The 27,952-nt window shown below is 41.7% G+C and overlaps 1 protein-coding gene across 10 annotated transcripts; it reads right to left on the minus strand.

Annotated features, from left to right (window-relative positions):
• Nucleotides 1–121: 121 nt before the first annotated feature.
• LOC108092686 (piezo-type mechanosensitive ion channel component) lies at nucleotides 122–27,879 on the minus strand. Of its 10 annotated transcripts, none has more exons than XM_017192383.2 (31): nucleotides 27,450–27,879; nucleotides 17,575–17,768; nucleotides 17,102–17,366; nucleotides 16,738–17,042; nucleotides 16,265–16,391; nucleotides 16,070–16,189; nucleotides 15,834–15,996; nucleotides 13,640–13,873; nucleotides 13,331–13,528; nucleotides 12,715–13,274; nucleotides 12,034–12,652; nucleotides 11,473–11,965; nucleotides 10,602–11,406; nucleotides 10,381–10,538; nucleotides 9,539–10,212; nucleotides 9,056–9,317; nucleotides 7,884–8,029; nucleotides 7,480–7,731; nucleotides 6,794–7,171; nucleotides 6,650–6,726; nucleotides 5,960–6,205; nucleotides 5,430–5,465; nucleotides 5,021–5,176; nucleotides 4,025–4,163; nucleotides 3,604–3,965; nucleotides 3,394–3,540; nucleotides 3,190–3,334; nucleotides 2,189–3,122; nucleotides 1,617–2,124; nucleotides 1,415–1,556; nucleotides 122–1,350 (listed from the first exon to the last, which is right to left on the minus strand). In XM_017192383.2, exons 2-31 carry the CDS (start codon nucleotides 17,636–17,638, stop codon nucleotides 1,153–1,155), a joined length of 8,913 nt encoding a protein of 2,970 aa, XP_017047872.2. In that variant the 5' UTR covers nucleotides 17,639–17,768; nucleotides 27,450–27,879; the 3' UTR covers nucleotides 122–1,152. The 10 variants fall into 10 exon arrangements, with proteins under 10 accessions (XP_017047872.2, XP_017047863.2, XP_017047862.2 ...); XM_017192374.2 differs by lacking the exons at nucleotides 7,480–7,731; nucleotides 9,056–9,317; nucleotides 9,539–10,212 and adding exons at nucleotides 8,297–8,362; nucleotides 14,397–14,453; nucleotides 15,094–15,333 and having other exon boundaries at nucleotides 13,337–13,528; XM_017192373.2 differs by lacking the exons at nucleotides 7,480–7,731; nucleotides 9,056–9,317; nucleotides 9,539–10,212 and adding exons at nucleotides 8,297–8,362; nucleotides 14,397–14,453; nucleotides 15,094–15,333.
• Nucleotides 27,880–27,952: the final 73 nt, after the last annotated feature.

A 27,952-nucleotide genomic window follows, 5' to 3' on the forward strand; every position in this document is an offset into this window, starting at 1 on the left:
GATAAAAATTCATATTTCGGCAAGTCAAGTTTTTATATCCTCGAAGCTTTAAGAATAAATTATTTTAATATTGGATGTCATAAAACAGCTCACGGCTTCCGAAATAAAAAATTGCGTAGAATTTATGACAATAAATTTCGATTCTTTTATTAGTTCGTAAGTATTTCATGTAGATATTAAGCTTACTTTGAAAAATTAAACGCTAAAAAATAGTTACATAATGTATTCACGTTTAAGGTTGTTCGTTTCTTGGTACAAAAATTTATTAATAATTTACATTTATTCATTTTAGTTCATTTGATATTTATAAAGTAGAACATACAGAGTTAGTTGGCGTTCACTAATTTAAGAGATTGCAAATGGGAGATATAAGCTTAGTTGCACTGTAGCAAAATACGTATTTAATTTTGATATGAATTCGCCTAGAAAATAGTTGCTCAAGCAAATGATATTTGCATTCAATACAAAAATATGTTACGTGATATGCCTATAACTAAAGTCAACGCTCTATATATTTGCAACATATTGATTTAGTTCTATAACAAACAGTATAACATATACATAATATCTTTAATCAGTTTTGTAAAGGGCACACACAGGCAAATAGCATAGAAATGTATGCGATTCGAAGCATTACATTATGGTTAATATTACATGATATTTTTTTTTTGTATAAATATAAAACATGATTATTATCTAGGCTCTAAAGTTATCATTAATAACTCGGTTGCTTTAGGTTAGTTGTTATATTTACGTTTTCTGTAAAATGCTAGATTCCCTGAATATGAGTTTTATCGTTATTATTATTAGTATTTCCGTACTTAATCTTCGCTTTATACACTTATTTAGAATAAACTTAAATAAATGTTTTGCATGTTTTAGGCAATTACAATTCACTAGTATTTTCATATGTTTAAACTAACAAATAGCAACACTTTTCGCTTACTTAGGACTAAGCACACAGTTTCACACAGGGGCAGTACTTTTGACAAAAGATCGAACGACTGTATAAATGGGTGATGTGTACTTTTGTGTTCACTTCCTTCGAATATAAAAATGTTTAAAAAAGACTATGAAACCTACGGATAACGCAATACGTACTAAATACGTAAACGAACTCTACCTTACTTAAGCGTTTGGATTAAGCCTATGTTATTGTGGTTGCTGCTGCTGCAGCTGCTCGGGTCGGCGGACACTCATTCGGCTGGGAATCGAGTCGGTGTCGCCGTCATCGTCCACGTACTCCTCCTTGGGACGGGTCCACTTGATTAGCGTCTCAGGCGATCTGTACAAGAAGAGTAATTTGGCAAACAGATCCTCCTCCAGGGCGAACTCCAAAGCCTCGCGTACCTACAAGAATGCAAATGGGGAATCAGTATCAAGCCAAATTCGACCGAAGGTTATTTATAATTACCAGATAAATATCCAGACACAGTTGCAGCACTCTGTCCACATATGGCAGATCTTCGAACATAATCTTTCGATTCTGACCGCCAATAAATGACTTCATAAAACGTGAGGCCAATAACACAAAGGTGGTGTATAAACCAATGATGCTACAAGGAAACAAGTTTAAGTTTACACTTTAAATACTTAATAACCCTTTGATAACTCACCCTCCGGCTGTGAGGAAACTGAACGTCGATGGGAACTTCTTGTCGTTGAACGTGTACATCACAATGCCTGAAGTGCAATTGCTGTAGGCAAACTTTGACAGCGTTTCGTTGTAGAAGGAATCGTTGCAGTAGTCTCGAATCTCCCACCACAAGCCATTGGTTTCGTTGTCTCGATGCATTTTGATGACCAGCGGACGGTACTCGTGGTGCTTTTCGCTCAGCACACTAACCACAGCGGCATCTCCCGAATTGAGAACCTTGATGAACTTGGGGATCATGCCCGGTATCACTACCACTTCCTCAACTTCGGGAATGGTTCCATTTGTAGTGGTATTGCTGTGAATTGGTTCCACGTCGTGAGTCTCGCTAAGCATATGGATAAGAGCGGCACGTCCCTCGAAGGATTCGTCCAGGGATATGGCATGTTCATCGCCCACATTTTCTTTTAATCCCTTGGCCGGAGCCTTTCGCGTGAGGGAATAGGAAAAGCGCGCCTTTAATGTGTGGTCTAAAACAAAAATATTTAAAAATATATTACAATTTGTAAAATTAAGAACAAGAAAATATCTTACTATTTCTCAAATCATTTAACAACCGCTGCCTATCTGGCGGTGCTATGTTCCAAAGAGATGGCGAGTTTCCTGCTAGTCTAACCGCCGCCACATCCGTTGCATCATAACCGGTAATAAAGGTTAGAGCCTGTTTCTCATTTATGTATGCCTTAGTCATCTGGGAGTACATCTCGGAATTGATTTCGAATATACTATCGTAGTTGTTCGTGGTGTAGATCGGGTCATAGGGTCCAATTCGTATTGACAGCGACACATGATAGGGTACGTTGGAGGTGCCCACAGCATTTCCGAGGGCAAACAGGCACAGTGGTCCCCAGATACAAATCACAATCAGCAGGACAACGGTGCCACCCATGATCAGCTTGGAAAGTGAGGCCTTCTTTTGGGCCCTCATGGCGGGAAAATCGGTCTCCGACTGCCGGGTGCAGCGAATCAGGTAAATATTCGAGAATATGTCCTCCATTTTCAGCCAGTCGAAGATGGTCATTGTGCTGTCGATGCAAACCCAATCCAAAATCGTTCGCAGCTCGTAAAGGAATGGAATTTGCATGTACACCTTGAATGCAATCATGTTGACCATCGAGAAGCCCTTGGTGAAGAAGTTGCCCAGAATGCGCTTGGGATAACCGGACTTGATTTGATAGGAGCTGAGCAGCATGTAGAAACACTTGATCACGTAGAAAATGATTGGCGGTGCCAGGGAATTGAAAGTACGCTCCGTAACAGCCGGCACCACGAAGAACATCCAGATGTGTATTCCAATGACCGAGAGGAAGTGGAAGATGATCTTGTTCACCAGGGCTTTGCGCAGATACAAGGCTCGATCTATAACGATGAGCAGGAACTGAACCAGTAACATGATGAGGAAAGGTATGGGCACTTTGTTCTCCGCCAGATAAGTCTGAACGCCCTCATCGCTTTCCGTTTGTTGAGTCTGAAATGTAGAGATTGTCAAATTAGTAAGTCTCTTTATAATATATCTAAACATTAGTTTTACTCACTCCAAATGCAGTGAAACCAAAAAGCAGCACAAAGAAGTTTACAAAATCGCAGAGGAACATCAGGGCATAAACATCTGTGGCTAGGCGGGATTTGTGGACAAGACTAAAGAAGAACTTGTACAGCGACGAGGTGTACTTGGTCCGTCTGCAAGGAAAGTAGTTACATTAAATAAACATTTCTTTATCTTCCAGTGGAGCACTTACTCTAGCTGATTGATGCCACTCTTGCTGTATTCAGGCGATCCTGGTAGAGAAGCCTGACTGACTTGGAGGCTCATCTTCTGAGCAGCATCGTCGTTAAGCTGGCGGGAATCGGGTTGCGATAGATTGTCGCTATCATCGCGATCATCACTGAAATGGAAATATGTACATAAGTTATTAAGAAAATACCTCCTTAAGAACTCTCGAACTTACATGCTAGCGGTGGGTTTGGTAAATTGGTTATCCGTGTCCTTGTAGCCCGACTTCCACAGGCCCTGCGACTTAAGCAGATAGCGATGCAGGAACAGTACCAGCAGTAGAATCAGATCATAAATCGCATATTGGGCTTTGTTCTCCACACCGAAGATTTTAGCTGGGGCCAGCGGTTGGTTGGGCAGTTGGTGGTAGTTGGACCAGATCAGCTTGAACTGGAAGATGCACTTGATCAGGACAATGGCCTGGGTGTAGGCGATCAGGGTGACCCAAAAGGTTTTAGTGGGACGTGGCAGGGACAAGGTGCCCCACAAAAATACCATGATGGGTAGCGGCAGCGAGATGAGACTGGCATTGACCACCTAGAAAATCAACAATAAATTAAATACAACAAAAGAAAATTATTATTGCAATCCCTTACCTGATTGATGAACACCACAATGTAGCAAATGAGATCCGTGTTGGCCAACAAAGCATACCACGAGGAGATCAGCACCTCCACAATGATATGATGATCCCGCTGGGCGAAGTTCTCCTCCTCCAGATTAAACTCACCCGCGCTGCAAGATCACATGAAACAATATTAGATAATGGATCATCCTCTCACTGATTTGTGGAATCTATCAACTTGACATGCCGGGTGCTGTTCTTTTTAGGAATGTGTGCGCTGCATGCTCCACAGTCTACATGCGAGTGCATCGTGTGGAACTCGGGTGGTACCAAAAACTAGGTTTAAACTAGGGTTAATCGAAGCCAGACAACGGTACATACTAGCAAAGAACGCATAGAGATAGGTTTAAATCATAGCATCGAATACAACTTAGTGGAGAGGCAGAGATACGGATACAAATACAGAAAAAGATGCAATTACAGTTACCAAAAGATACTTAGGGGAAGAGACAGAGAGTCGTGATAGATGTTATAGTAGATGATGAAGCTCGACCATGATCGTGACAATAGGGATGGCAATGATCTTGAAAAATACAGAGATATAGATTGAGGAGGGTCGATTTGCAGTACAAATTGTGGGTTTTATTATACCATTCATTCTTAATCTGTTATCTTCTTTCAAATAAAAAAAAGAGATTCGATCAATGAGGTTTCTATTTTAATATATTTGCAAGGTTTAGTTCTTATAGTTCTTTAAGACTTAATTGAATAAGATAACTTGCAAATCAATCTCAATTTCATACCCCTTACATTTTTATCTTTAATAAATTGAAAAACTCTTTTTGTAACCCATAGTAAAGTATTACTTTTTAAGTTTTATTTGTAGAAATCGACCCACCCTCTTATAGACAGTTATAGAGCGTTACGAACACAAACCGAAAGACACCAACACATTAATAGGCACATCAATAGGCTAGGGGGTTAGTAGTAGTGGGCAATACGCATAGTTAGTGGGCGGGACCAGTACCTGTCCACCTGTTCGTAGGACCAGTGCTTGCTCAAGGATCCTGAGCCACCGCCACCGCTGTGGTGATTATGGTAATACTGTGCACCGCGCTCCACGGACGGCGCTTTAATTCGGATCTCAGGCAGGCCACAGTCCGATTTTCGACTGAGCATCGTGCTATATATACGATTTATAGATCACACAGCGCACGGATGGGATGACAACGGGAATGGAATGGAGTGAAATGGGAGAATTGGTGTCACAATGCAGTTGAGATGAGGATTACAGATATAGAGAAAATTGCTCAAGTATTAAGAGTTCTGGGTTGAGAGTCTTAGGATAAGACACATGGAGATGTGTCTTGTGTTGTTAGTTGTTTTTACTGATCTCATTTAAGGCTTAGATTTGTAAAATGGTTTGATCTACTTACCCCTTGGCTGGCGGCGATGAATTGATTGATTGTTTTCTAACAAAACAAAAAATTGTTCGGGTGATCGAAATGCGCGCAGAGAGATGAAAAATGTAAGAAAAAGAAATTAGTAAGGATCTGTTTTTGTTCAATTTGGATTTTCTTTTTTTTAGCATACACATAACCACATTGAATTTATTTATCTCTAGCCAAATGAAATGTGGGTAATTTTATATCCTCTGATATATTAAATACTATGAAACTCGATGTAAATAAAGTTTGACCGAAAGTGTGCAGAAATATATTGTGAATTTGCTTTCAAAATTTGCTTTAAACTTAGTGCATCATAATCATTTTCGTTTTCTATAATTTGAGTTGCGCGATATTAAAAGTGTCATTTTTTTTTAAACAATATATGTTAAGTTTGAATCGAAATTAAAATTGAAATTTAATATGTGCAGACAACATGTTTTGGTTCTGCCAAAGAGGTGGTCTTATATCCCTTGCAATCCCCACATTGAAAACCATTGATTCTGGGTGGCTTTTGTTACCTATGGGGAGCTGCATCGACAGTATCTACAGGCAGTTCGATGATTTCGTCGGCAGCGCGAGCGTGCTGTTGCTGCGGTGTACTGGTCGAAGTTGGTGGTTGCAGTGGTTCTTGTGGTGAGAGCGGTGTGGTTGTCGTGTTCGTGTTCAGTGTGGTGCTGGTGGGGTCTGTGTGCTCGGTGGCATTCGTTGGTGCGATCACCACCCGCCGCGGGGTGGATGAGGAGGCGGGCGGATCACTTTCATCGCTTGAAAAACAGCAGCCGCAGCAGCAACAGCAACAGCAACATCGATCGATCAATCAAGTTCGACAACAACGACATGGTGGCACAAATGATGGAGGTGAGGTGGTGAGACATTGTTGCAGGTGTGTTGTTGGTTTCGAGAATAGTAGTAGTAGTAGTATGTTGTGGAAGCAGGTACAGAGTTTCAAATACACGAAACACAAAAGTATAACGGATATGCAAATAAAAATAAGAAGAAAAAGAATACGAAATAAATATTGAATCGAAATCGAACACAACTCTTGAACAAACGTAAAGTACAAATAAAACTAGGATATAGTAACGCGACCAGAACACGCTACTCTAGGGACGCTCGGGTTTCCAGTTTCCAAAAATCAAAACTTAATTTAAAATTTAACGCAAGCGGCGCACACTGGATTCTTGTTTCCAGAATCGCTTTCTAAATACCTCTCGAGATTGGACTTAAGGAAGTGGAACATGGCAGCGGCACTGGACAGACCCAAGCGATTCAACGAGCTGGATTCCTATAAAAAAATATACAACAATTATAATTAGTTACATATTACATATTAGAATAGCTATTCAACTTACCTTGAGAGTCTTTTTCTCGCCGGCTAAAATGCGATTCACAAAGCGATAGTTGCGCGAGAAGCGGTTCAGTCTTATGGTCAGCGTAACCAAGAATCCCTCGAGCAGTCTGATAATGGGATTGGTGTCAAAGTCCTCATCCGAATCCTTGGCCGTCACCTCGCCGCTGTCAACCTCCATTTTGGACTTGCTATCTGAAGTTTCCTTGGAGGTGGCCTCGCGTCCCAAGCCAGTAGAAGGTGGTGGTATCACTGGCACATCAGCCACATCCCGTGTGGGTGCAGGACTAGCCGAACTGGAAGCCGTGGCCGCCGCATCCCTCTCCTTGGAGATGCCCTTGCTGGTGGAGGGGAAATCACCGGAGGGAGCATCCTTGGATTTCTAATGAAGCCAAAATAATACAACAAATAAGTTTATTCCTGCTTTGTTGAGATTTCTTGAAACATTTACACGATTTAACGAAAAACCAAGCTTATACATTATGCAGATACAAGAAATCGTTTGTTGGTTGTTGATTATTGTACAATATACGAGTATTTTGAGGTGAGTGCGCCCAACTGCTGGTCGGCAGGTTGTTATTGCGGGCGCATTTGGAAAAACTTGAGCTCGTGGGCAAAATAAGTGAAATCAACGGGAGGTGCGCCAATTAAAGACAAGATATTTAGGAACTTCTGCTCGTTCAGACTCACAACCTCGAGCAGCGTTTGGCTGCGACGACCGAAGTCGAGTGGCTCTGACAGCGTTGAGGTGCGCATGCCCAGATCGCACTCGATGGTATCGTCGTCCTCATCGTCGTCGGTGGTCAGACCCAGTTCGTGGGCCACCTTGTCCTTCTCGTCGTCCAACTTCAGGGCAATACGAGAGCCCGGCTCTGAGGCATAGGAACGCTCGCGCATATAGAAGTGCCGACGATACTCGGCATCGTTCAGATCCTTCCACACCTTCGATCACAAGTCGGGGCAATTTTTGATATATTTTTTGTTTTGGGAATTTACAAGAATTTAAATACGGTTCAAAAGTCATGCGGACGAGGATGGCATGCAGCATGGTATGATCTCAGATAATTCCCAAAAATTAATGTTGGAACACTTACATCGTAGAGGGTCTTGCGGCGCTGCATCTTCATTTCGCTTTCGGTAATGTTCTCCTCCTCCAGGAAGTCAATCTCATCGTGTATCAAGTCGAGTTCAAACTTATCGTCCATCTCCTCGAACATATAGTAATCACCAGCACGAGTAGCTACGGGGTTACACCAGAAAACACCATTAGAACATATCCATCCATCATAAAGTTCGATAATAGTGGTTAACAACATTCAGATGGATATTAGTAAAGAGTGGCTAGAGGGAAAGGCTTTTCTTTACGCATTCAATTTACAGAGCAGCACACACAAAGTTTCATGCAGTTAATCGGGAATAGTTTATATACATGGTAAGGGCATCTTTATATATAGTATAGCGGTAGCTTAATATCGAACAAATAAGGCACAACAAACAAAAACTTTACCATGTGGGTGTAATTTAATTTCCTTCCTTCTGCGTACTGTTGGTGCAGGAAGTGGATAACCATGTTCTAAAAAATAATCAAATACAAATACAAAATCAAAACCAAAAAATAAAAATTTAAGAAGCGAACACAATTTAGACGTTTTGTTTTAATCGAAATTAAGATATAAATAACTCTATCAACGGCTCGCCGAAGTTTGAGATGTTGTAAATTGTATATTTCTGAACCGATCCCAAGGCATTCAATATGCTTATAGCAAAAGGATCCGAGTTGAGTTGGTAAATAAAATGAAATATTATAAAACTAGATTTCATAACGTTTTTAAAAAAATAAAAGAGACACTTTATTGAAAATATTATAAAAAGCTTTGGAGAAAATTTAGAAAAGTATTACAAATTCTTCATGCAGATCAAAAATCTTGATTTACAACATGAGTAAACCCCCCGAAGCTTAAGAAAACTGATTCTAGAAATCACATCAAGATCGAAGGAGATTTATAATACACTTGTAGATGCGCTCAGGCACTCTGATTGCGCCTTCATTCACCGATAAAGAAGTAATTGGGAGCAAAGTAGATCTAGATTTGTGTTATTTACAGGGCAGACTCGGAGAATCAGTTGCTTGGGGTCTGCTACACACGACCCCAATCGATTTTATTTGCTTGGAGAGCACGCACATTGAACAGTTTGTCTTTTTTGTACAGAGTTTTCGTTAAAAATTAGCAAAATTATTATTAGAGAGTAAAGAGTCATCCAATACATGGTCCATGCAGCAGTGTAGGTTCGTAGAAGGCGCACATCAGCGACTCCATGTAGGAGGCCGTACCCACGGGTCCCCAGCTATGTGGTCTCTGGGCGGATCGTAGAGCTGTTTCGTCCCTCGCTCCGGATAAATTACTGGACAGACGTTTCCGCTGCGACTGGGAGGGATCGTCCAGGGAGTAGCTGGCATTGCCCATGCTCTGGTGACGACGATGCAGCAGCTTGTGGCGCATGGTCACCAACTCCTCCGTATCCGCCGACTGTTTAGGGTGGTCGACACATAAAATATTTGGCAGGAAGGTTTTCTCAGGGATGCAAACCGTATTTGGACAATTCAAAATAAATTATATAACTTTGATAACCAAAAAAATATACAATTTATGTACTGGCACTGATTAATTAAATTTAATATATTTTACTTATGGAAAAAAACAAATTAAATAATTTAAAACGATTTGCATCCCTGATAATCCCACTTTACCATTTGCTTTTTCATGGGTGAACGCTTGATGGACACTGTTTCGTTCCAGGAAACAGCAGCATTGGTTGACGACTGGTGGCGATGTTCCCGGCGAAGATTCGGAGTCAGATTGGTGGACAGCACTGAGCTGGGGGCACTGGAAGCCATGGCTGTGGCATAGGCAGCCAAAGGAGGAGCCAAGGTTTGCATGCCAACCGGTGCACTGAGCTCGGATGAAGCCAATCCCAGGGAGATCCTCTTCGGTTCCAAAAATCCCTCGGTAAGGAGAGTGGACAAGGCATCCGTACTGGGAGTTGTGGCTTTCGAGGGATCCATTCTCTTTAATGCACTATCCTTTTCTTGGATTTCTGTTGGTTCCACTTGCTTTCTGGGTAGTGCCACCGTTGCTTCCTCCTCGCTGACCGACTGCACATCCACATAGTCCGCCATATCCTCACAGGGCATCACATTAATCTCCGGTTCAATAATCACAGCAGCATCTGCACTGTCCACGCTCTCCACACTGCTGCCACTGCTGGAGAGGATCGAAGCCCTCGCCGGCGACGAAGTGGCCGAGCTGGCGGAGCTGTGCTCATCGGGGGTCAGATAACCAGATCCCTGGCAGGAGGTAAAGCTGATGTTGTGGGCCAGAGGCGCCACCTCCGACATGGCCTGCTCCGTGGGCGTGCGTTGCCCTTCAGGAAGCCAAGGATTAATGTACAAAAACACACGCGACAATTTCCAACGTTCAAAATACAAAAAGGGAAATTGCAAAAAACGCGACGCGAAGTACGAAAGAAATGCAAAAAGCGCCAGAATGGGGAGGATGATGAAATCCTCGAAAGAATCGCACGATAACTTACCATCGAAGTGGGTCTGTTTGTCCAGGGGTCGCAGCATCTTCTGCTGTGTGGCACGAATGCGCTCCATCTTCCGCTTAATCTTGTGCAGCACCTGCTTTTCGTGGTCGTGACGATGGGCAATCTGCTTATGCCGCAGGCTCTCAATGATGTCGGCTCCTCTGTGATATAAAATATATTTAAATAGTAAACAAATTGATAAATAAATTAAATAATAAACCCACCTTGAGGCCAGGATATTATTTGCTTTAGTATCCGTGATAATATGACAGAAGTAGTGCGACTTGAAGATGCGCAGCTGGAAGATGATGAAGGCAAAGCATATTGTGTCCCACAACAAGACCACCTGATGTGTAATCTTAGGACATTCGCCAGGTGCAAGCACCAAAACAGTGTCCTCGGGCAGCATTATTTGCTCCTTGGGCGCATTACTCGTGCAGGTGATGCCCAACATGTGCACCAGCCAACAGCAATCGGTGGTGAGTTGCGTCATGAACAAACAACCAGCCATCTGGAAGGTCGTCTTGATGAGTATATTCGCCACATTGAAGGCCAGCAGCCACTTCCAGCGGCAAATTATGGTGTGGATGGGTCGCAGATAGAAGTCAGATCCCTGCCACAGGAATATAAAGGCACCGATCAGGTAACCCAGCGCAAGCAGATCCGCAATATTGGTTCCTGCGAGGAAAACCACCGCCAAGGTGAACCAGTAAAAGCCGCACAGCACTCCGTTCTTCAGGATATCCGAGTAGTTTCTTATGTAGGAACAGAAATCGTGGGTGGGATTGTCGAAGGGAACGCGACCCAGTTGGGCAATATCCGCGATCACACTGCGGTTGCTGCCCCCAGGATAATCATCATTGCTCGCATAACGCTGTTCAATGCAGAAAATGCTCTTCTGGCGATTGAGGATGATCAAGACAATGAAGTCGAAGATCAGCTTGGGCACGTGGTTGAAGTGCAGAGCTCCCGGCAGCATTGTCCAGCGTTGAATACCCTCTCCAAAGGGACCCTCATCCCAAGGATAAACTGCAAGAAACATAACAGAGTTATTTAAAAATAAAATCTAACAAAAAAATTAGTTTAATATTTTACCCAAACACGAACTTGGCGGCAAACCAACCAGCACAATGTACTGCGTCAATATGGAGATGGCAAAGAACACCTGGAAAATGCCCCAGATTTTGGCACACTGTGATCTTCTGAGAAGCAGGAGCACCACCAACCAAAGAGCATAGGCCACAGCCACAATATCCTGGCGATATGTGATGGTGGATACCAAAGCTATCAGCGATATCTCAATGCCAAACTTGTAGAAGCCAAAGTTGAGGAGGTACTTGACCAGTCCAACCAAATCCTTTTCGGCATCAGCTCGAATAATATGGGGGAACAACAGCTTGGTGGGTGGGGCATTCAAGGCACCAATCTTGACCCGCATTTGAAGCTGGCGTAGGGTAATCACTGCATGCATGGTCACAATAACCATGTAGATGATGTAGGTGCGCAGCAGACTCATCAGTCCGCCGGTTACTTTATCGGCTTTGGTCAAGCCAATCCATTCGGCATTGTTGGCTGTCCGATTGTCCGACTTAAAAAATAATTATAGATTAATTAAACAAGAAATAACATTTATCAAATTGTAAAATAATGACTTACACAAACCACATTGTACTGCGAGTGACTAAGGTACTCAATCTGATAAATCATTTTCGAAAGCACTATAATGGTAACAATGAACGAGATGAGCCGGCTGATCACCACCTGGATGGCCTTGCGCGATGTGGCGCCCAGCACACAGAAGCCCACGAAGACAATGTGCAGGACGCAGACTTCGCTGACGCTGCAGATGAAGGCTGCAATGTAAACCGCCTTCATGATGTGCAGCTCCAGGAAGCGCCAGAAGACGTCCTTGAAGTTCTTGAAGATGTATTCCGATTTGTTCTTGATTTTGCGGAACGAAATTCGCACCAAATCCCGCACAGATGTCTCGAAATCGGTGGTGGCTCCGGGTGCAGCCTCCGCCGAGGGACCCTGGGATCGACGCAGTGAAGCGGCGCTACCACGACGCTTCGATGGCGCCGGTTCCAAGGCAGTTGTCTCCGTGGGCTTCTGCTGTACCGAACCGCCAGTCGCCGGTTGCTGTTGCAACGAGGCGATGAAGCGCTTGTGGAAGTAGTGCACTTGAATCACAGTCAGGATCACAATTATCGTGGGTGAGACCAAGTGTAGGAACAGATCCTTCGTCTGATAGCGCTTAAGGCCAATGTCGTTTTGCCTGGAAATTATAAATCCTGATTAGCAAGAGGATCTAATATAGTATGTTAAATAATCCCTTACAGCGTCTTGGACACATTGAGATAGTCATTCCAGTACGTATCGAACTTATCAAATTGATATGTATAGATCAATATGAGTATGGACATGGCGTAGAAGATCAGGAACAGCCAGAAGCCGTACATGATCTTAACCCAGGCCTTGGACGACGATTGAAAGACCAGCAAGAAGAATAGGAACAGGGCCATGTAGCAGATGCGGAATCCGGTCATATTCTCGCCGGTGATTGCGCAGAGGAAAATCACCAGCACCAGTAGCCAGATCCACAGGCGAACCAGCAGATTCTTGATCACATCGCCGGCCTTCTTTAGGAACTTTGAGGTCTTCTTGCCGTCGTTGATGAGGTAGCTCGATCCAGCCGATCCCACGGTGATCTGCAGTGGCGCAATGATATCCGCCAGGGTGCTGTCCCTCCGCCGATCGCGTTTCTCCTTGAAGAACTGCCGTGATGTCACCCAAAACATCAAGACAAAGGCCGTCTTCACGATCAGCGGCACACACGGACGCATTTGGTTCTCGATGGGTCGCTCGAAGCCAATTTGCTGAAGGTTAATGCCCGCCGTCTGCAAGTACTTGAGCTAATTAAATTGAATTCTGGATTTAAGTGACGCAGCCTTACGGAAACCTTTGTGGGAAGTTCGTTGTTGTTCAGATCCATGCCGTATATATATTGTGCCACCAAAAGTGCCTCAGCATAGAGAACAATAAACGGACTAGACCGCATCATGGCCTTCCGCTGATTGGGAATCATCCAAAGCACATTGGCCCAAAGCAGCAGGATAAAAGTCAGCCAACTGTGATAGACTATGGACCAAGCCTAGAAATAAAATAACAATATTAATACAATTTATTAACACAATTCTTGAACCTAAGCACCTTTGTTGAATTGATTTTTGAATAGTAATAATATATTATTTTGCAAACTTACCATCATCAGAATATTTGTGAATATATAACTGTTCTGATAGATGAAACCTCCGACGCTGACGAAACCATACGATATCTGATCCAGAATCGAGGTGGTGGTGTTCTCCTGCTCCGATCGCTGTTCCATGGAGTCCATCTGGATGTCATTGCCCCGCTGAATCGCACTGGGCGCCACCGAGGATCCACTCTCCACCGGTTGGGGTGTTCTAGCTTTTCGCGTGCTCTGTCGCACCAACTGTTCATAAAGTTATAAGATTAATTAGCCGAGAGTTTAAGCCACCGAAGCAGACATAAAGTAGAGAGAGTTCAGCTTACTAATTTAAATATGTACATACAAAGAGGACTAGAGTTCTAGGGCAACTACGGGTTAGAATGTCGGTTTGGTTACTATCCGGGTGAGAGTTGCAAACTATTTTAAATCGCTTTCGGCGGTGCTCTTTGGCCCAGAACACACACACACGCATTTACACACACACTTACGCGGTTAGTATCATGTTTTGTTTGAATTTTGGTTAGGATTTCTCATGACTTGGAGGCGATTACTGGGGAGGTTAGTACATACTATAGAGCGCTAGAGATGTTAGACGAGAACATTTTTACATCGACAAATGGGAAAGGTTGGAAAAGCCAAAAACCAAATGATACACAGAAAGACAAAAGCGGAGAAGGGCTGTACAGGCTACTCTAATGATTGATTTGGGGTTAGGCTGGGAGGAAGATACACAGTATTTGGCGCAAAGAGGAGTTAGTTTACGTACAGGCGTCGTCTCAGTCGGTTCATTCAACGTTGCACGCTGATCACGGCGCAAAGAAACCTAAAGCGGAAGTAATAAAAGAGAGAGCATAAACAAAAATCAAAAGAAAACCAAACATACGTAAAGGAAAATGGCAAGAAAAGTCGCAAAGGAAAGTGGTCATATTTCAGCAAAAGCACACACAAATGGCCTTCATTTCGAAGAAGTTTTTCGGGGTTAATCGTTAAAAGCACAGACAAACATTTAATTGGATTTTAGTTGGGTTCACTAATTGTGTATAGTGTTTTTGCAGACATGTATGCCCTAAAATAACTATAATATCCCATATTTAATCGAACAGAAATACTGCATAGTAAATAATTATTTTAAGTCGTTTCAAATATGAAGACAAATTTATATTTTCAGCTAAATAAACCCCGAAAAGCATTAAAGAAGAATAAAGCAAACAAAATGTAAGGCAAAATAGGTTCTCCATCATCTAACTGATGGATGTTAATGGCTTATATTTTCCCGGCCATAAGCCAAAGCCGGCTTATTGGGAATTTGCTCCCTGTCTCCTCTTCCTGGCTTTCCCTGGCTCTAATACACCCATTCAATTCTTCTTTGTGCACACTAGAAATCCCCAAAAAAGACTGCATCATTCAGGAGGCAAACCCAGATCGAACTGAAAACCCTAATCCCAATCCATTCGCTCGCTTACACTCAAGCGCTGGTTGCGGATTGCGGTCGATGTGGTGGCGTTGGTGGTTGCGGTGGTGGTGGTGGTGGTGGTGGTGATGGTGCCACCACCTCCGCCAGGATTCGACCCATCCCGACGACCCCGCGATGTTTGCGAGGTGAGCAGCGATAGCTGGCGGTTGACCTTGTTGCCGGTGTTGTTGATGCTGCTGCTGTTGCAATCTAGCTGCTGCCCAAATGCGGTGGCGGGCTTCGATTCCAGCTAGGAATTTGTGGCCCAGCGGTTGGATGTTGAGGTGTTCAGGTGTTTGGTGTTCGATTGTTTTGTGTTAGTGACATTTTGTTGTTAGGTGTTAAGGATGTTTGTTTATGGTTTATTGTAGGCGTGCAGAAGTTGTTGTGTTAGTTTAGAAATCGAAGTGGTTTATCCGGATGCAAATGGCAGCAGAAGAAGAGCAGAAATATAGAGCAGATAAAACTATGTTTTTAAATAATGCTAGGCTTTAATAAGACTGAAAATAGCTAATGTTTTCTCAATTAAATTGTTATTCAATATTCAATGAACCTTACAGTTAAATATATAAAAGTAAGCTTTAGTTATACCTAAATTTTGTTTTAAATTACAATAATGGTTTTCAGTCTTATTGATATGTGTCTGTACTTAGGGTACACTACCCCATAAAGTTTCTCTAAGCCAGTCTAAGCGAGAGTTAGAGCCCCTAGGAAACTAAAGAACTTTAATTTCCAGTAATTGAAACTTACCCGTGGCTTAATGAGATGCTTGGTAGTCAGGGCCAGAGCGAAGTAGGCAAAGAACAGGGCAAACGGATTGAGGTACGAGTCCAGGGACAGCTTATTATTGTACAGAAAGACTCGAATATCCGGCGAGCAATAGGATTCAATGAGCGGCTCCAGTCCAATCAAGCTGATGGCCAGAGATGGATAAAAGTCAGATGATTTGCAGCACAGAAAGCCCCCTTTACCCCCCTTTTACGTACCGAGCTGTCAGGGTGGTGTGATTGAGGTGGCTCTGCATCCAGGGCGTCTGGTAGGACACAATGGACAGGGAGTGCAGCACGAGGACGACCATCACGCAGCGCAGCAACAACGCGAAGCCCCTGCGGAAAAAGGTGCGAGAATACAATGGAACGAGTCAGAAATTGATGGCGCTGATGCGCTGATGGGGCACGCACCGTTGCAGCGTCTGGCAGGTTGCCCAGTAGGTGCCGGCCAGCAGGAAGATGAGAAAGTAGAATCCACCCGGCACCGAGGGACGCAGCACCGCCGCGAAGAACAGCGTGGCCAGGCAGAACAGAGGAGCTGTCGATGGGGAGGCGATTCATTAGTTTTGATTGAAACATATCTCAGTCCCAATGGTGTTCCGATAATCTCTTAATTTAGTGGGTTTTAAACTAACTCCTTGAAATATTTCTAAAGAGAATTATTTAAAGCTCTTTACTTTTAGTGAACAATATTATATAGTTTGGTTTAAAACCATAGAGCATTGTTATGGGTAATTTATAGATTTGAAAGGGTTTAAGTTAATGTAAGTTTAATGTTCAGAATCAAACAGTTTAAATGGTTTCTAGGTCACTAAGAACCGATTTTCTTTAAAATTAGGTTAAAGGAGATTGCAAAATCTTGTGGTATGGCTTCATCCCCTTACCGATCTTGATCAATCCCTCGAAGTGGATGTGCTGGCTGATCATGGAGACGCGCTTCCTCAGCTGCTGCTGCTGCTGCTGCAGTGGCGTGGTGGCCGTGGCCTGTTGCACATCTCCACCATTGGCATCTGCGGCAGGTGGCTGATTAGGTTGGGCGTTTTCCGCCTGACCATCCACCACTTCGCCATTTTCCAGCTGCTCGACGCCAACGGGCTGAGAAGCCACTCGCTTTACAGTGAGATATGATCCTAAAGAAGTGGCGAAAACCAACACTTCGGGCACCAGCCACTCAATAATGGCAAATGGCCTGAAAAGATAATTTGATAAATTAATATATATAAGGTTCGTTACCCGATAAATACTCACTGTAGATCGATAAAGCTCACGAAGCCAATGTGCCTAAGCAATCGCTCACTGAACGAACAGTTGTAGATTGGCAGCGTGAGGCTTACTGCTAGAATCTGGAGCGTTATGTGACCCAAGAGCACTAGAGTACTCAACGCCAGCAGGATGATGAAGAAGGCGGTCACAGATCCTTTGAAGTTGCGTCTTGTGGCCAGCGGTACAAAGGGCGATATGAAGAACATCAGCAGGTACACAAAGGATATGCCCACTGGTCGCATCAGCGCAGCTAAAATTGTTAAATAAAACAATCAGATGAAATAATCAGATGAAATAGTAAAACCCCTTTTGCTATTTTGGTTTAACCCCACAAACTTTAAGAAAATTGTCTGAAATTTGTTTTGTTTCTGTATTGCAAGCTGCACATTATTTTGACTTTCTCATATTATTTTTAAACCAAAATTCAAAGTATTTTGTATGTTAAACCAATTACTTACCGAGTACCAGGACCGCTGGCACCACGATGCGCTGGAGCACCATGCACGCATAGCTGAAGACCATTTCGATTGATGCTCCCGCCCCTGTTCTCCTCCAGATGCCTCTCCGGACTCAGACTCCCACTCCGACCCAGTAGCATTCATAAAAGCCTCAGCTTCGAGTGCAATTTGTTGCCACAAGCAGCGCAGAGCAGCTGAAACAAAAGGGGAAACAAATACGAATTAAATTGCAGCTTAAGCAGACCCGGAGGCCCTGTTGCTAACACTTTAAGAAGGGCAAGTTTTATGGTCCTTAATAAAGCGGACTTAAGAGAAACCCAACTAATTTACGGATACAAACATTGACACACTTTTAATTAAGACTGGCGAAAAAAAAACAACCGAAATAAAATCAAGACCGTGCTAAGAAGTGGGCGTGGCAGTCGGTAGTCGCACGCTATCCTTCGTTGGGTTGGGTTAGTTTCAATTTTCCACTTCCGCTTTTCCGCACATTTCCCAGCTGCAAAGGGTGCGAGGAGTGGCCACGCAGCCCGGTCTTTAAGGAGTAACCCAAGTAGAGGAAGTGGGGGCCACCGACAAGATGGCTTATGGATAAATGTGTAATTGACATTCAATGGCACATAATGTGGCATTTATTCGAATACGCTTTAAACTAATGGGGCAGAAACTGTTGAAGACAAAGAAAGACAAGCAGAATGCGAAACGCGAATAAGGTATTTTAAAATGAAGAAGTTAAAGAATTGTTGTTTAAGGCAAGCATAATCCCTTTTAGAAAACAAATAGAATATGATTTAAACTGAAGTTATTTTTTTCTATTCTTCTATTTCAACAAGAGCTGATAAAATATTTTTTTCGTATTCTTTTTTTGGGGTCTATTTAAAGCCTTATCATTAAAATTTGTCATAGGGTTTTTGTTGAAGCTTTTATTCGAATGTTTATTTTAAGATTCGGGCAGCCACATCCGATCTATTAAATAACATCGACAAGTAGCATGAATTCCTGACCTGATGCCTCACATACTCAATGGCACAAGTGCAAAATACAAAAAATGCAAAAAACGAGAAAAAACATCAGCAACACTGCTAATTTTGCACACATTAGTGAATGGAAAAAAAAAAAAGATCGAGAACCATGACGTAATTCGGCATGTACAAAACTTTTTAATTCTTCATTTTTTTTTTGGCTGGGTTAACCAGAACAACAATGGAGCAAACAAAGAAAGCAACACAGAGTGAGAATTCGACGGGGAAAAGAGAAGCCGCCCACGCCTAAAACGCAAATATTTCCGACATAATGTCGGCTAATAAGAGAGGAGGAAAATCCAAAAAAAAAAAAAAAAAAGAGAGGGTCTGACAGTTGAGCCACCGAGCCGACAAACCTGAAGTGGTGCCACACCTAACCCCACACACCACCGACCACCCACCACCCCTCGCCGCCTTTGGGCAAACAAACAGATTCAACCAGACATGAAAAAAAAAAATGATGGAACTACAACAACGAGGCGGGAGAGCCCCCTAATGGCGATAAAAACTAGTAGTAGGCATATAAAAAACAAAAAAAAAGCACTCTACTATTTTAGCAAAATAAATGCTGGTAGCTTGTGGCAAGGCGATGAGGGGATGCCGGGAATTCCTGTCTGAGCAGATGTCTAATGGCACAATAATGCTGATGGAAGTGCGTCCGTCTACATGGGAGTTTAATGCACAATCACAGCAAAAAGTTTGCGTTCCACACACAGATAAGGATGTTTATAGCAAAAACATAATGGCACAAAGATGAAACAACAACAAGGTATAAGTCAGTATCTATTGAGTGAGCAAAGTTCATGAATCATAGTTTAAGTATTTCTCAAAAAATATAAAGTTAAAGGTTCTTTAGCCGCATATTGTTTTCTTAAAGAATATGTATTATTTTTAATGTACTTAAACTGAGTCTGCCATCTTAAGAAATGTAATATTATTTAAAATGTTAAATTTAGTTTAAATATGTATTGAAATTAAATTGGATATTGTTATTTTGGACCCACTGTTGGGAAATACCAAAACGGGGTAAGCCAATAATCAGAACTCTTTTCGCCTCCACGCGCGGGAAAAGAGCGGCACGTCGCATCGTTCCATCAGAATCGAATGAGACACGTGTTGCTCCTATGCTTTGTGGCTTGATTATGGGCCTAAGGGCATTCCAAAGCACACACCCCCTTTTTGGGGACCACCAACCCGCAATGACAATGAATACGAAATGCGAGGCGAGGTGGAGGGGACTTTAACCAGCGTGTTATTCGCTACTAATTCATTTGCCATGCACGCATCGCTGATTGCTGAGCTTCTGCTGCTGTTTGGCATTATAATATAAGCGTTATAATGTATACGGATCTGCAGATATCTATATGCCAATCGAGGGGCCAGCTGCTGTTGTCCGTTCGCCATGATATAAATGATATAGGGGTGCCTTGTTTCTTCTGCCTGTTGCTGCCACATATTGTGCTCCCGATTTCTGTTTCAATTTCGATTTGAAATTCCATTTTCATTCGGATCCAAATGTTTATTGTCTTTCCATTTGCCCCATCAGAGGAAGAATATCAGACATAAGTAGAATTTGTATGTGCTATTATTGGGTTATCTTGGCACACATATTGCAATGGACACTCCAATGCCGCTGTCGGAGTGGAGAACCTCAATGTTGTCCATTGTTTTACTTGGTTAATGCATGTGAAATGCATGTTTTGGCACTTAAAAACAAACATTAAAATTTGTTTTGCATGAAACTTAGACAGCTGGTTGCAATTGTCTTGGAGTGATACCCATGTGGCGTATACGGGATTTTAGATAGTTCTTAAATATAAATCACAAGGCAGTAAAATTGTTGTTGAATTCGTAGGAAACGAAATAATTCATATGTAGTTAAATGTTAAAAACTATTATTATTTTAAAATTCCATGTTATGTGATAAATAACCAGATCTAATGAATTAGAAGATGTAGTACTGCCTAAAAAATATTTTTTTTCTTTTTCTTCCACATTAAATCTTAAGTTTAAGTCCAACCTTAGCATTACAGCTTTCTTAAAGTTCCTGAACAACTCAGAGTCAATGTCTTATCTTAAGCGGCTTACATGAATAACGAAATTGAGCTGCAAGCGAGGAACTCAATTGCAAGTCTGCTATCATCTCGCACTCGGTGCGACCTTCATCCTCCTCGTCTTGGGGACCGCCTCCCAACCCCCTGGGATTCATTAGCGCAGCCTCATTGCCAAGTCTGCCAGCCACTTGAACTTTGTCTGGGCGTTGGCAGACAACTCTTGCAATAACATTTGCAATTCTATTTTCCTAAGTGCAATTGCGAAACAGAAAAATCGGAAAAGTCGGAAAAGCGTTGACAAAGTCACCTAATCTCTGTCCAGTTAGTCGGTTTTTAGCCTCCCTTGCCGCGTGTCTGTGGGCCATTAATTTACCATTAATTACAAATGTCCAACGCGAGTGGCTTGAGCTTTTCTTTTTGCTCCCCCCTTTTCCAACTTGCTCTATTTTTAGTGTCCGCTTTCCTGTTTGAGGTTTAGTTCTTTTTTAAAACCCCCGTAATCTGAGAATTATTGTGGTGGCTCGGAGACCTCTCCCAGTTTTTGTTTTTAAACTTTTTTCCTGCAATTGTTGCTATAAACACATATACGAGTATATCACATGGGGTGCATGTCACACGATTTTGATTCTGGTTCCAGTTTTCGAATGATGACGTCACTTAGTTTGAAGACTGTCAATGTCACAATTGTTAACCCCTTGTTGCCAGGCAAGAGCTTTAAAAGAAAAGCTATCCGAGAATCAAAGCATAATTACTTAAAAACACGCAATACTTATTCTGAAACGAGGGAGTAGCGAATATAATGAAAAAATTTCATTTGACATTCTTCGTGTGCGTTTGACAAGTAAGCGCGCTCATAAAAGGCCAAAAAGCGAAGAGCTTCACATGCCATTTTACTACGGAGAGCTAAAAGGAAACTAAAAATTGCGGAAGAAGTCGGCAGAATATAGTTTTACTTGCCAAGAGCTCTGCAATGTTTTGCTTGAAGTGAGTCCTTGTTTATAACCTTAAACCTGAAAGGATTGCATTTCCCCTCTAAAAGGTACAGAGTTTATATAATTTTTCTGTTAAGAAATTTAATTAAAGAACCGCCAGCAGTCAATAGTAAAAGGTCAGAATATAATTCATTGAGAATGACAAGCCGAATTAAATACTTTTCGAGTATCATTCCAGCCCGCATTAATCAACAAGGGTTAATTGAATCACACAAATTATGGTTAATGCGCGATAAATCCAAATGGAATCGTTAATTTCATATGCACAGTGTGCAGTTTCATCGCCATCTGCGGAAGATTTGGGTCACTTGCAGCGCTTTCCTCGCTCTTTTATTCAGGGCAAGGGAAAGGGCAGTTCTTACAATTACGTATACGTAAATTTCACAAGGGAAATTAATTTCAAAGTGGTTGCGACCCCATCCCCATGCACATTCAGACACACTCGCACTCGTACTCGTACTCGTATTTATGGCGAAGGGCAGACAGAGTGAGCTAATGGGCCAACAAGCTGTGGCCAACGCCTTCGTTTCACTCAAAGTGACAGTGGATGGCCAAGGAAGGAACGGGAGGCGGGAGGCAGGAGCAGAAGAAGGAGCAATGGGGGCGGAACGGCCGAAATGCATATTCGTCTCTGGTCTTGGCCTACATTTATCTTGGCGACCGAGCCCCCAAAACCGCTCCCACCGTGGAACTACTCTCAGTCTCTTAGTTAATAAATACGAATTTTGAAAATAAAAATGCGTTTGCCAACAGCCAGATTTAAATTAATTTGTTGAGCTAATAAAAACTAAAAGTTTTTCTAAAAATAACTATACAGTCATATAAAACAACACTTTAAAATGTATTATCTGCATAGTTTCAATATTTAGAACGCACCGAAATCTATGCATTTTTTATTTTTATAGGTTTCTACCAAAAAGTTTAAATTACATATTGTATGCTTACTCAACTAAAGTGTACAAAACTGCTTAGAAGTGAAGCATCTTACTTAAAAACCCTTGAGCACATTCCCTTAAAATCTAAGTTTTTGGGCAAACAACTTAATTTGACTCTTCATTTATTGATTTTAGCCCATGGTTAACTGCCACCAGCTGTGCACAAGAGCATCGACTACAAAGTGGCAGGAGGTGGCATGGGGCAAGTAGGCGGTGCGGCCTGTGGATACTCCATAGAGTGCAAATATCATAAAATGTGCAGCGCGCCTCACTGTTTGACCTGTCAGAGCATATTACACATCCGCCATGTGTGCCGTGTGTCTAAAACGATGGGGAGGAGCACAGGCATTGCTCCTGCCTGCCATGTTGTCCATTAACAAACAATTTCGCTGATGCATTCGGGCCAAAGGACAGAAGCAGTTAGTTACGGGTCCGTTTTTCACGGTTTATTTCACGGGTTTATATTTTTTATACCTATTCCCTTTTTGTTAATCTATTTGAAAGGCCAAAGCCCGCGGAGCACGTACACTCGACGACGTGTGTGCAATTACTCCGCCCTGAAAATTGTCGCGACCAGCTAACGCGACATTAATAGTGACAAATGTCGCAAAATGGTAATGGACTGGTCACGACTTTATCCTTTGGCACATCCATTTCCTTTCCATTTCATTTCGTTTGGCCTGTCGTAAAAGTCTTTTTTTCGTCGTTTTATGACAGTTGTCCTTACCTTTCACTTGCTAATTTCATTATCCGAAAAAAAGGAGAATCCTTTCAGTTGAAAGCACCATTAAAGCCAGAAAAATGTAATATTTCCCTCATTCATCATCATACATCGACGGAATAGTTTGGCCAACCTTCATTCCATTCCACAATCCCTCAGAGAAACACGCAACAGTTTTTTCCAGACACTTTTCTTCGGACTATCGGGGGAAGAAACGGGGGGCAGGCTGTCAAATGAGTGTCGTCCTGACAGGCGGTCCTAAGGATTATGGCCCGACATTAACATGCTTCCAAATAGTTGACTCAACTTGACTTCAGGGATATCGTTGAGTCAACAGGTTATGTCCCAAGTGCGGGGAAACTACATTTTCTTGGAGGTGGGGCTTGTTTGATGACGACAAAAGTTATCTAACAACTCTGTTTAAAAGTTTTGGGTTAGTCAAAGTTTTTCAAATGATATTTATTTATTTAGAAAATAATCACGCTTGCATTTTGTTGTTTTCAAGTTGATATATGTTTACTATGTTAAAGCAGAGAATTAAGTTCTTTGCAAAAACTTCCGTATTTCGACATTGACATATTTTGTGAGCCAGGCAAAAAAATATTTAATAAATCATTTTATAAAAGAATTTAATTACTACTAACATCTTGACTGTCTCTATCTTGGCTATCAAAACACTGCACTACGCTTCAAGCAATTCTGGCTTCTTTGCTTATCTAAAATATGATGGAGAAAAATGTTCTTTATAATAAATTCCTGACTGGCAGCGAAGCGTGGCCAAAAGCAGCCATACGCGTCGTTGCACACTTTGTAAAAAGGAATTCAAGATCGAATATGAAGACTTCAGTATATAGTGAACGATAATTGAGAAGAAAACTCAATGAAAACACTAAACCCAGATTCAGTCGCACTCTCACGGCCTTCAGAACATTGCAAAATAAACCCGAAACAAAAACATTCACGCATGAGAAGTCAACCAGCTAGGAATCATCTACATATACCCGATACCGAGAACTATCCAACGATATATCTGAATAAGTCTGTGTGCCAATACAGACGAATATTTATTTTATTTTCTGATTGCAGACCCCACACCCACAACGCGACGATAAGCAAAAATTAATTTTGCTTTTGAGAGAAATAAAACTGTCTGCGATAAAACTAAAATTTAATTAAGGCGTCTAGAAGGGGTGACAGCTAAATAAAACTGAAAACGTGGAAACTCATGCATAGAATATATTCTAAAATATGTTGTTGGTATGTGATCTAAACGTTGAAATAAAGCTAAATCGAAAACAAGTTCTGTGGTCGCGACCGGCAGATGACTAAATTCCAAACCAGACTCAAACAGTGTGAGAGTTGTGTTTTATTGTACCTAAATAGACGCTTATAAATATGTGACTTTGTGTTTGGCCGGCATATAGTATATATATGTATGTACCATTACAGTTCCGTGTGCTAGCGATGACGCAACAACGCACAAAATGTTAAGGAATTCGTTTGCTTTATATTATTTTTTTCTCGCTTGCCTCTGGCGGCAGCATTTTGTTGAAGTATTTCGGTTCAAAAAAGGCCACGACGGGGCAAAGGCCAAGAACAGGTAGGAAGGTAGGAAGAGGAAACAATAACAGCTGCTGCCTATCGCTTCATGAAAATGCATCCTTTTACCTGTAGGTGGTGGCCAGTAAAACCGGAAAGATGAGGGAACTACTAAGGATAAGACAGAAAGTAGACCAAGTTGTGTCTTTGACGTGGTTGGCAAAGAAGAGTTTTTAAAATACGAGTCTTTTTCACTTTTAAAGTCAATTAAGCTCTTTTTTATTACCCAGGATAAGGCATTTTTTATTAAGTTTATCAGCCATAAAAATCTCTTTTGTTTTGCGCATTCGATGATGCACATCTTTACGCTTCACTGGAATTGGACACCATTTTTCAGGCATTAAATCGAATGTGAATCATTTCTTCCATATGGCGTTTCAATATAACCCACGTAGATTGTTTTTTCTCAACGAGTTCTATGCAAAAATCGAAAGCCAAATATGTTAAGAGACGGAGATGGAGACGGGACGAATAAGGTACAAGGACCGAGTGAGCACAAAAGAAAAATAGCAGTGGCATCGACGAGCGACAAACAAAACAAGCTGAAAAATAACTGCAGCTGTTGCAGTTTTATAAATGTGGTTCCCCAAAAACCTACTCCCTCGGTCGCCCAACCAAAAGTGATACCTATCCTCCTCGTACACATGTGTACGGGTATAGTATAGTATATATGGGATATAGCATATAGAAGTGGGTAGATGTAACTGGTCTGTTGTCGCTCGGTTGGTTGGCTCTCCACAATAAAAGTGAAATTTTCCTCGTGCCAAATATTGCTGATGGCGGCGGGTGGATGGTGCTCGGTGGTAACGACTTTTAGGCACTGACACTGAAACAGTTGGTGGAGAACTTTTCCGAGGTTGCACAAGGCAACATAAACTAATTGCAACAACATTTCCGTCCACTCTGCAGCCAAGAAGTAATCAAAAAAGCTACTCTGATGAATGATATGAGAACTAATGATAGTGAACTAAAGGTTTTTTCTTCACTCGTTGGCAATTAGTCAATGTGGTTCTCCTTCGTATATCGCATCCAAGTTGAATGCCTTAATTTGTGTATTTCTCAGAGTTTTCATCGTTAAAATTTTATTGAAATTGTTTCGTAAACCAACTCAAAGGCGAATAGCCGCAAATCAAAACAAAAGGTTGTTTAAACAACTGAACGAATTTAATTCCATTAGAAAGACCTGGAGAAAACACTTTAAAATCAAAGTTCAGTTTCATTGATCTGATCGCAAATCAAATACAAAAATGAATAGTATGCATAAGTAATTTTTAAAAATATTCATGAAGTCATCAGTAGCATCTGGAATTAGTGTTTCATTGAGACAACAAATACATATATATTCCCAAGCCGTGATAATACGATGGGTCTAGACAAGCGAAAGTCGTGGGTCCCACGGAATGAAATGCGTCATTTATTGATTGCAAATAAATAAATATGGGAAAACAACAAGGAAGCCAAAAGCTAATCACAAATGGGATGCAATCCATAATTTCGAAATAAGAAAACAATCAGAGAAGCTGTAGTTCTAATTGTAATTGTTTTGTAATACTAGAAATAATTTTACAAATCATAATGACCCACTTTATAAGATTTCTGTTTCATGTATTTCAGCTCGCGTGCTATATTTTAAATATTTTAATTTGAGCAAGTACAGAACAAACAATTTCCTGATCATAATTGATACCCGTATCACCTGACTACCGCTCTTTACTTTAAGTGTTAGCAAACGCCAAGAGCTGCATTCCCCTAAACAACAAAACAGTAGGTCGTGGGCCTTTTGCCATATGTTCAAAGACTGCACGCTCAGGACTGATAACACTGAGCCCCAGTTGTTTACCCGCACTCATTAATATTTGTGTGTTAGACAACTGCAGTGGGTATGTTAGTATAAGTTTAAAAAACATAGAATATTAGAAAATAAAAACTGAATTCCCACTTCAGTTTATGGGTCATTTTGTGGCTTCTTATCCGTGACCATGACTAATCTGGCTTTGAAAGCTACTGGGTCAACGGCGTTATCGGGGCAAAAGAAAATACTTGTTAAATGAAAGGGGTGAACCACTCAGCGGCTTATCTCCTCACCGAAATGTAAATAAATGAAAGTTATTTACGCTGATTTGACGTTTTTTTGTTCCTGCGCTAATTCCTCAAACTAATTGACACAGATAACGCGTAGCAATGGATCTAAAAAACTTGCAGTACGTTAATGAAATTAAAAATAGATCAACAGCTGAAAATACATGGTGTGTGAAAGGGACAGAGCGAGAGAGCAGCGCCGATTAAAAGTAGCCAGAAAAGTCAAACAAAAGCAAACAGGGAAAAAACAAGAAGGGGGAAACAAAAACACAAAGAACTAGAACATGGGAAATCAGAATGGAAAATCAAATGTGGTATCTTCTTGTTTGTTTGCTCTTCACACTTGTTATTTGAAAATCTCGAATATGTTAACCGACGAAGACCTTCACTTTTTTTAGCGCCCTTTTTCGAGTTGCTAGGCAGTTGGAGTCGAGCAAAACAAAAAAATATGTGTAAGTTCCACGGTGTCTTACCACATTTGCATAAGCTCTGCGAATGGAGACCACAACAAAAACAAAAGAAACGATTTTTACCGATTTATCAACCAAACGCACACACTAAACCATTAACTTTCTTCTTTTTATGACCTTTTCAGATCTTTTTCGATCACTTTGCTAACTTTTCACCGGTTTTTGTTTCGGTCGGTGTTAAACTTTGATTATTTGGTAAGCACTGTAGCCCATTTGTTATTGTTTCGATTTGGCTTCGATTTTTACAGGCGTTGATTTTGTTTCGCGCGTTCGCTCTGTACACCGATTTGGATTGCGAATTATATAGCGTAGTATCCGTTTGCTATGCAGAAACCGTATCGGCGTTAATGTAACATGTTCTCCCGGCGATTTGGGCACTTTTTGTTACTTTAAGCGGAGCACCGAAAACACGTCCAGCTCGGATGAAAACATTTCGAATTGAGTGGAAGTTTGAGCATTGCGGGCGCCTTAAATACCCCGGTGAGAGCGACCCAATATGTTTCTCT

Source organism: Drosophila ficusphila, unplaced genomic scaffold, assembly GCF_018152265.1.
Source record: "Drosophila ficusphila isolate 14025-0441.05 unplaced genomic scaffold, ASM1815226v1 contig_127, whole genome shotgun sequence".
Taxonomy (NCBI): Eukaryota; Metazoa; Arthropoda; class Insecta; order Diptera; family Drosophilidae; genus Drosophila; species Drosophila ficusphila.

Bases quoted from the DNA above. Each gene is read 5' to 3' on its own strand.
- LOC108092686 (XM_017192383.2), bottom strand. From the start codon at position 17,638: ATGGTCTTCAGCTATGCGTGCATGGTGCTCCAGCGCATCGTGGTGCCA. The intron at 11,966-12,033 runs GTAAGTCATTAT...TTATTTTTTAAG, and splicing joins CGCAGTACAATGTGGTTTGT to TCGGACAATCGGACAGCCAA. The intron at 5,177-5,429 runs GTAAGTAGATCA...TCGTATATATAG, and splicing joins TCATCGCCGCCAGCCAAGGG to CACGATGCTCAGTCGAAAAT.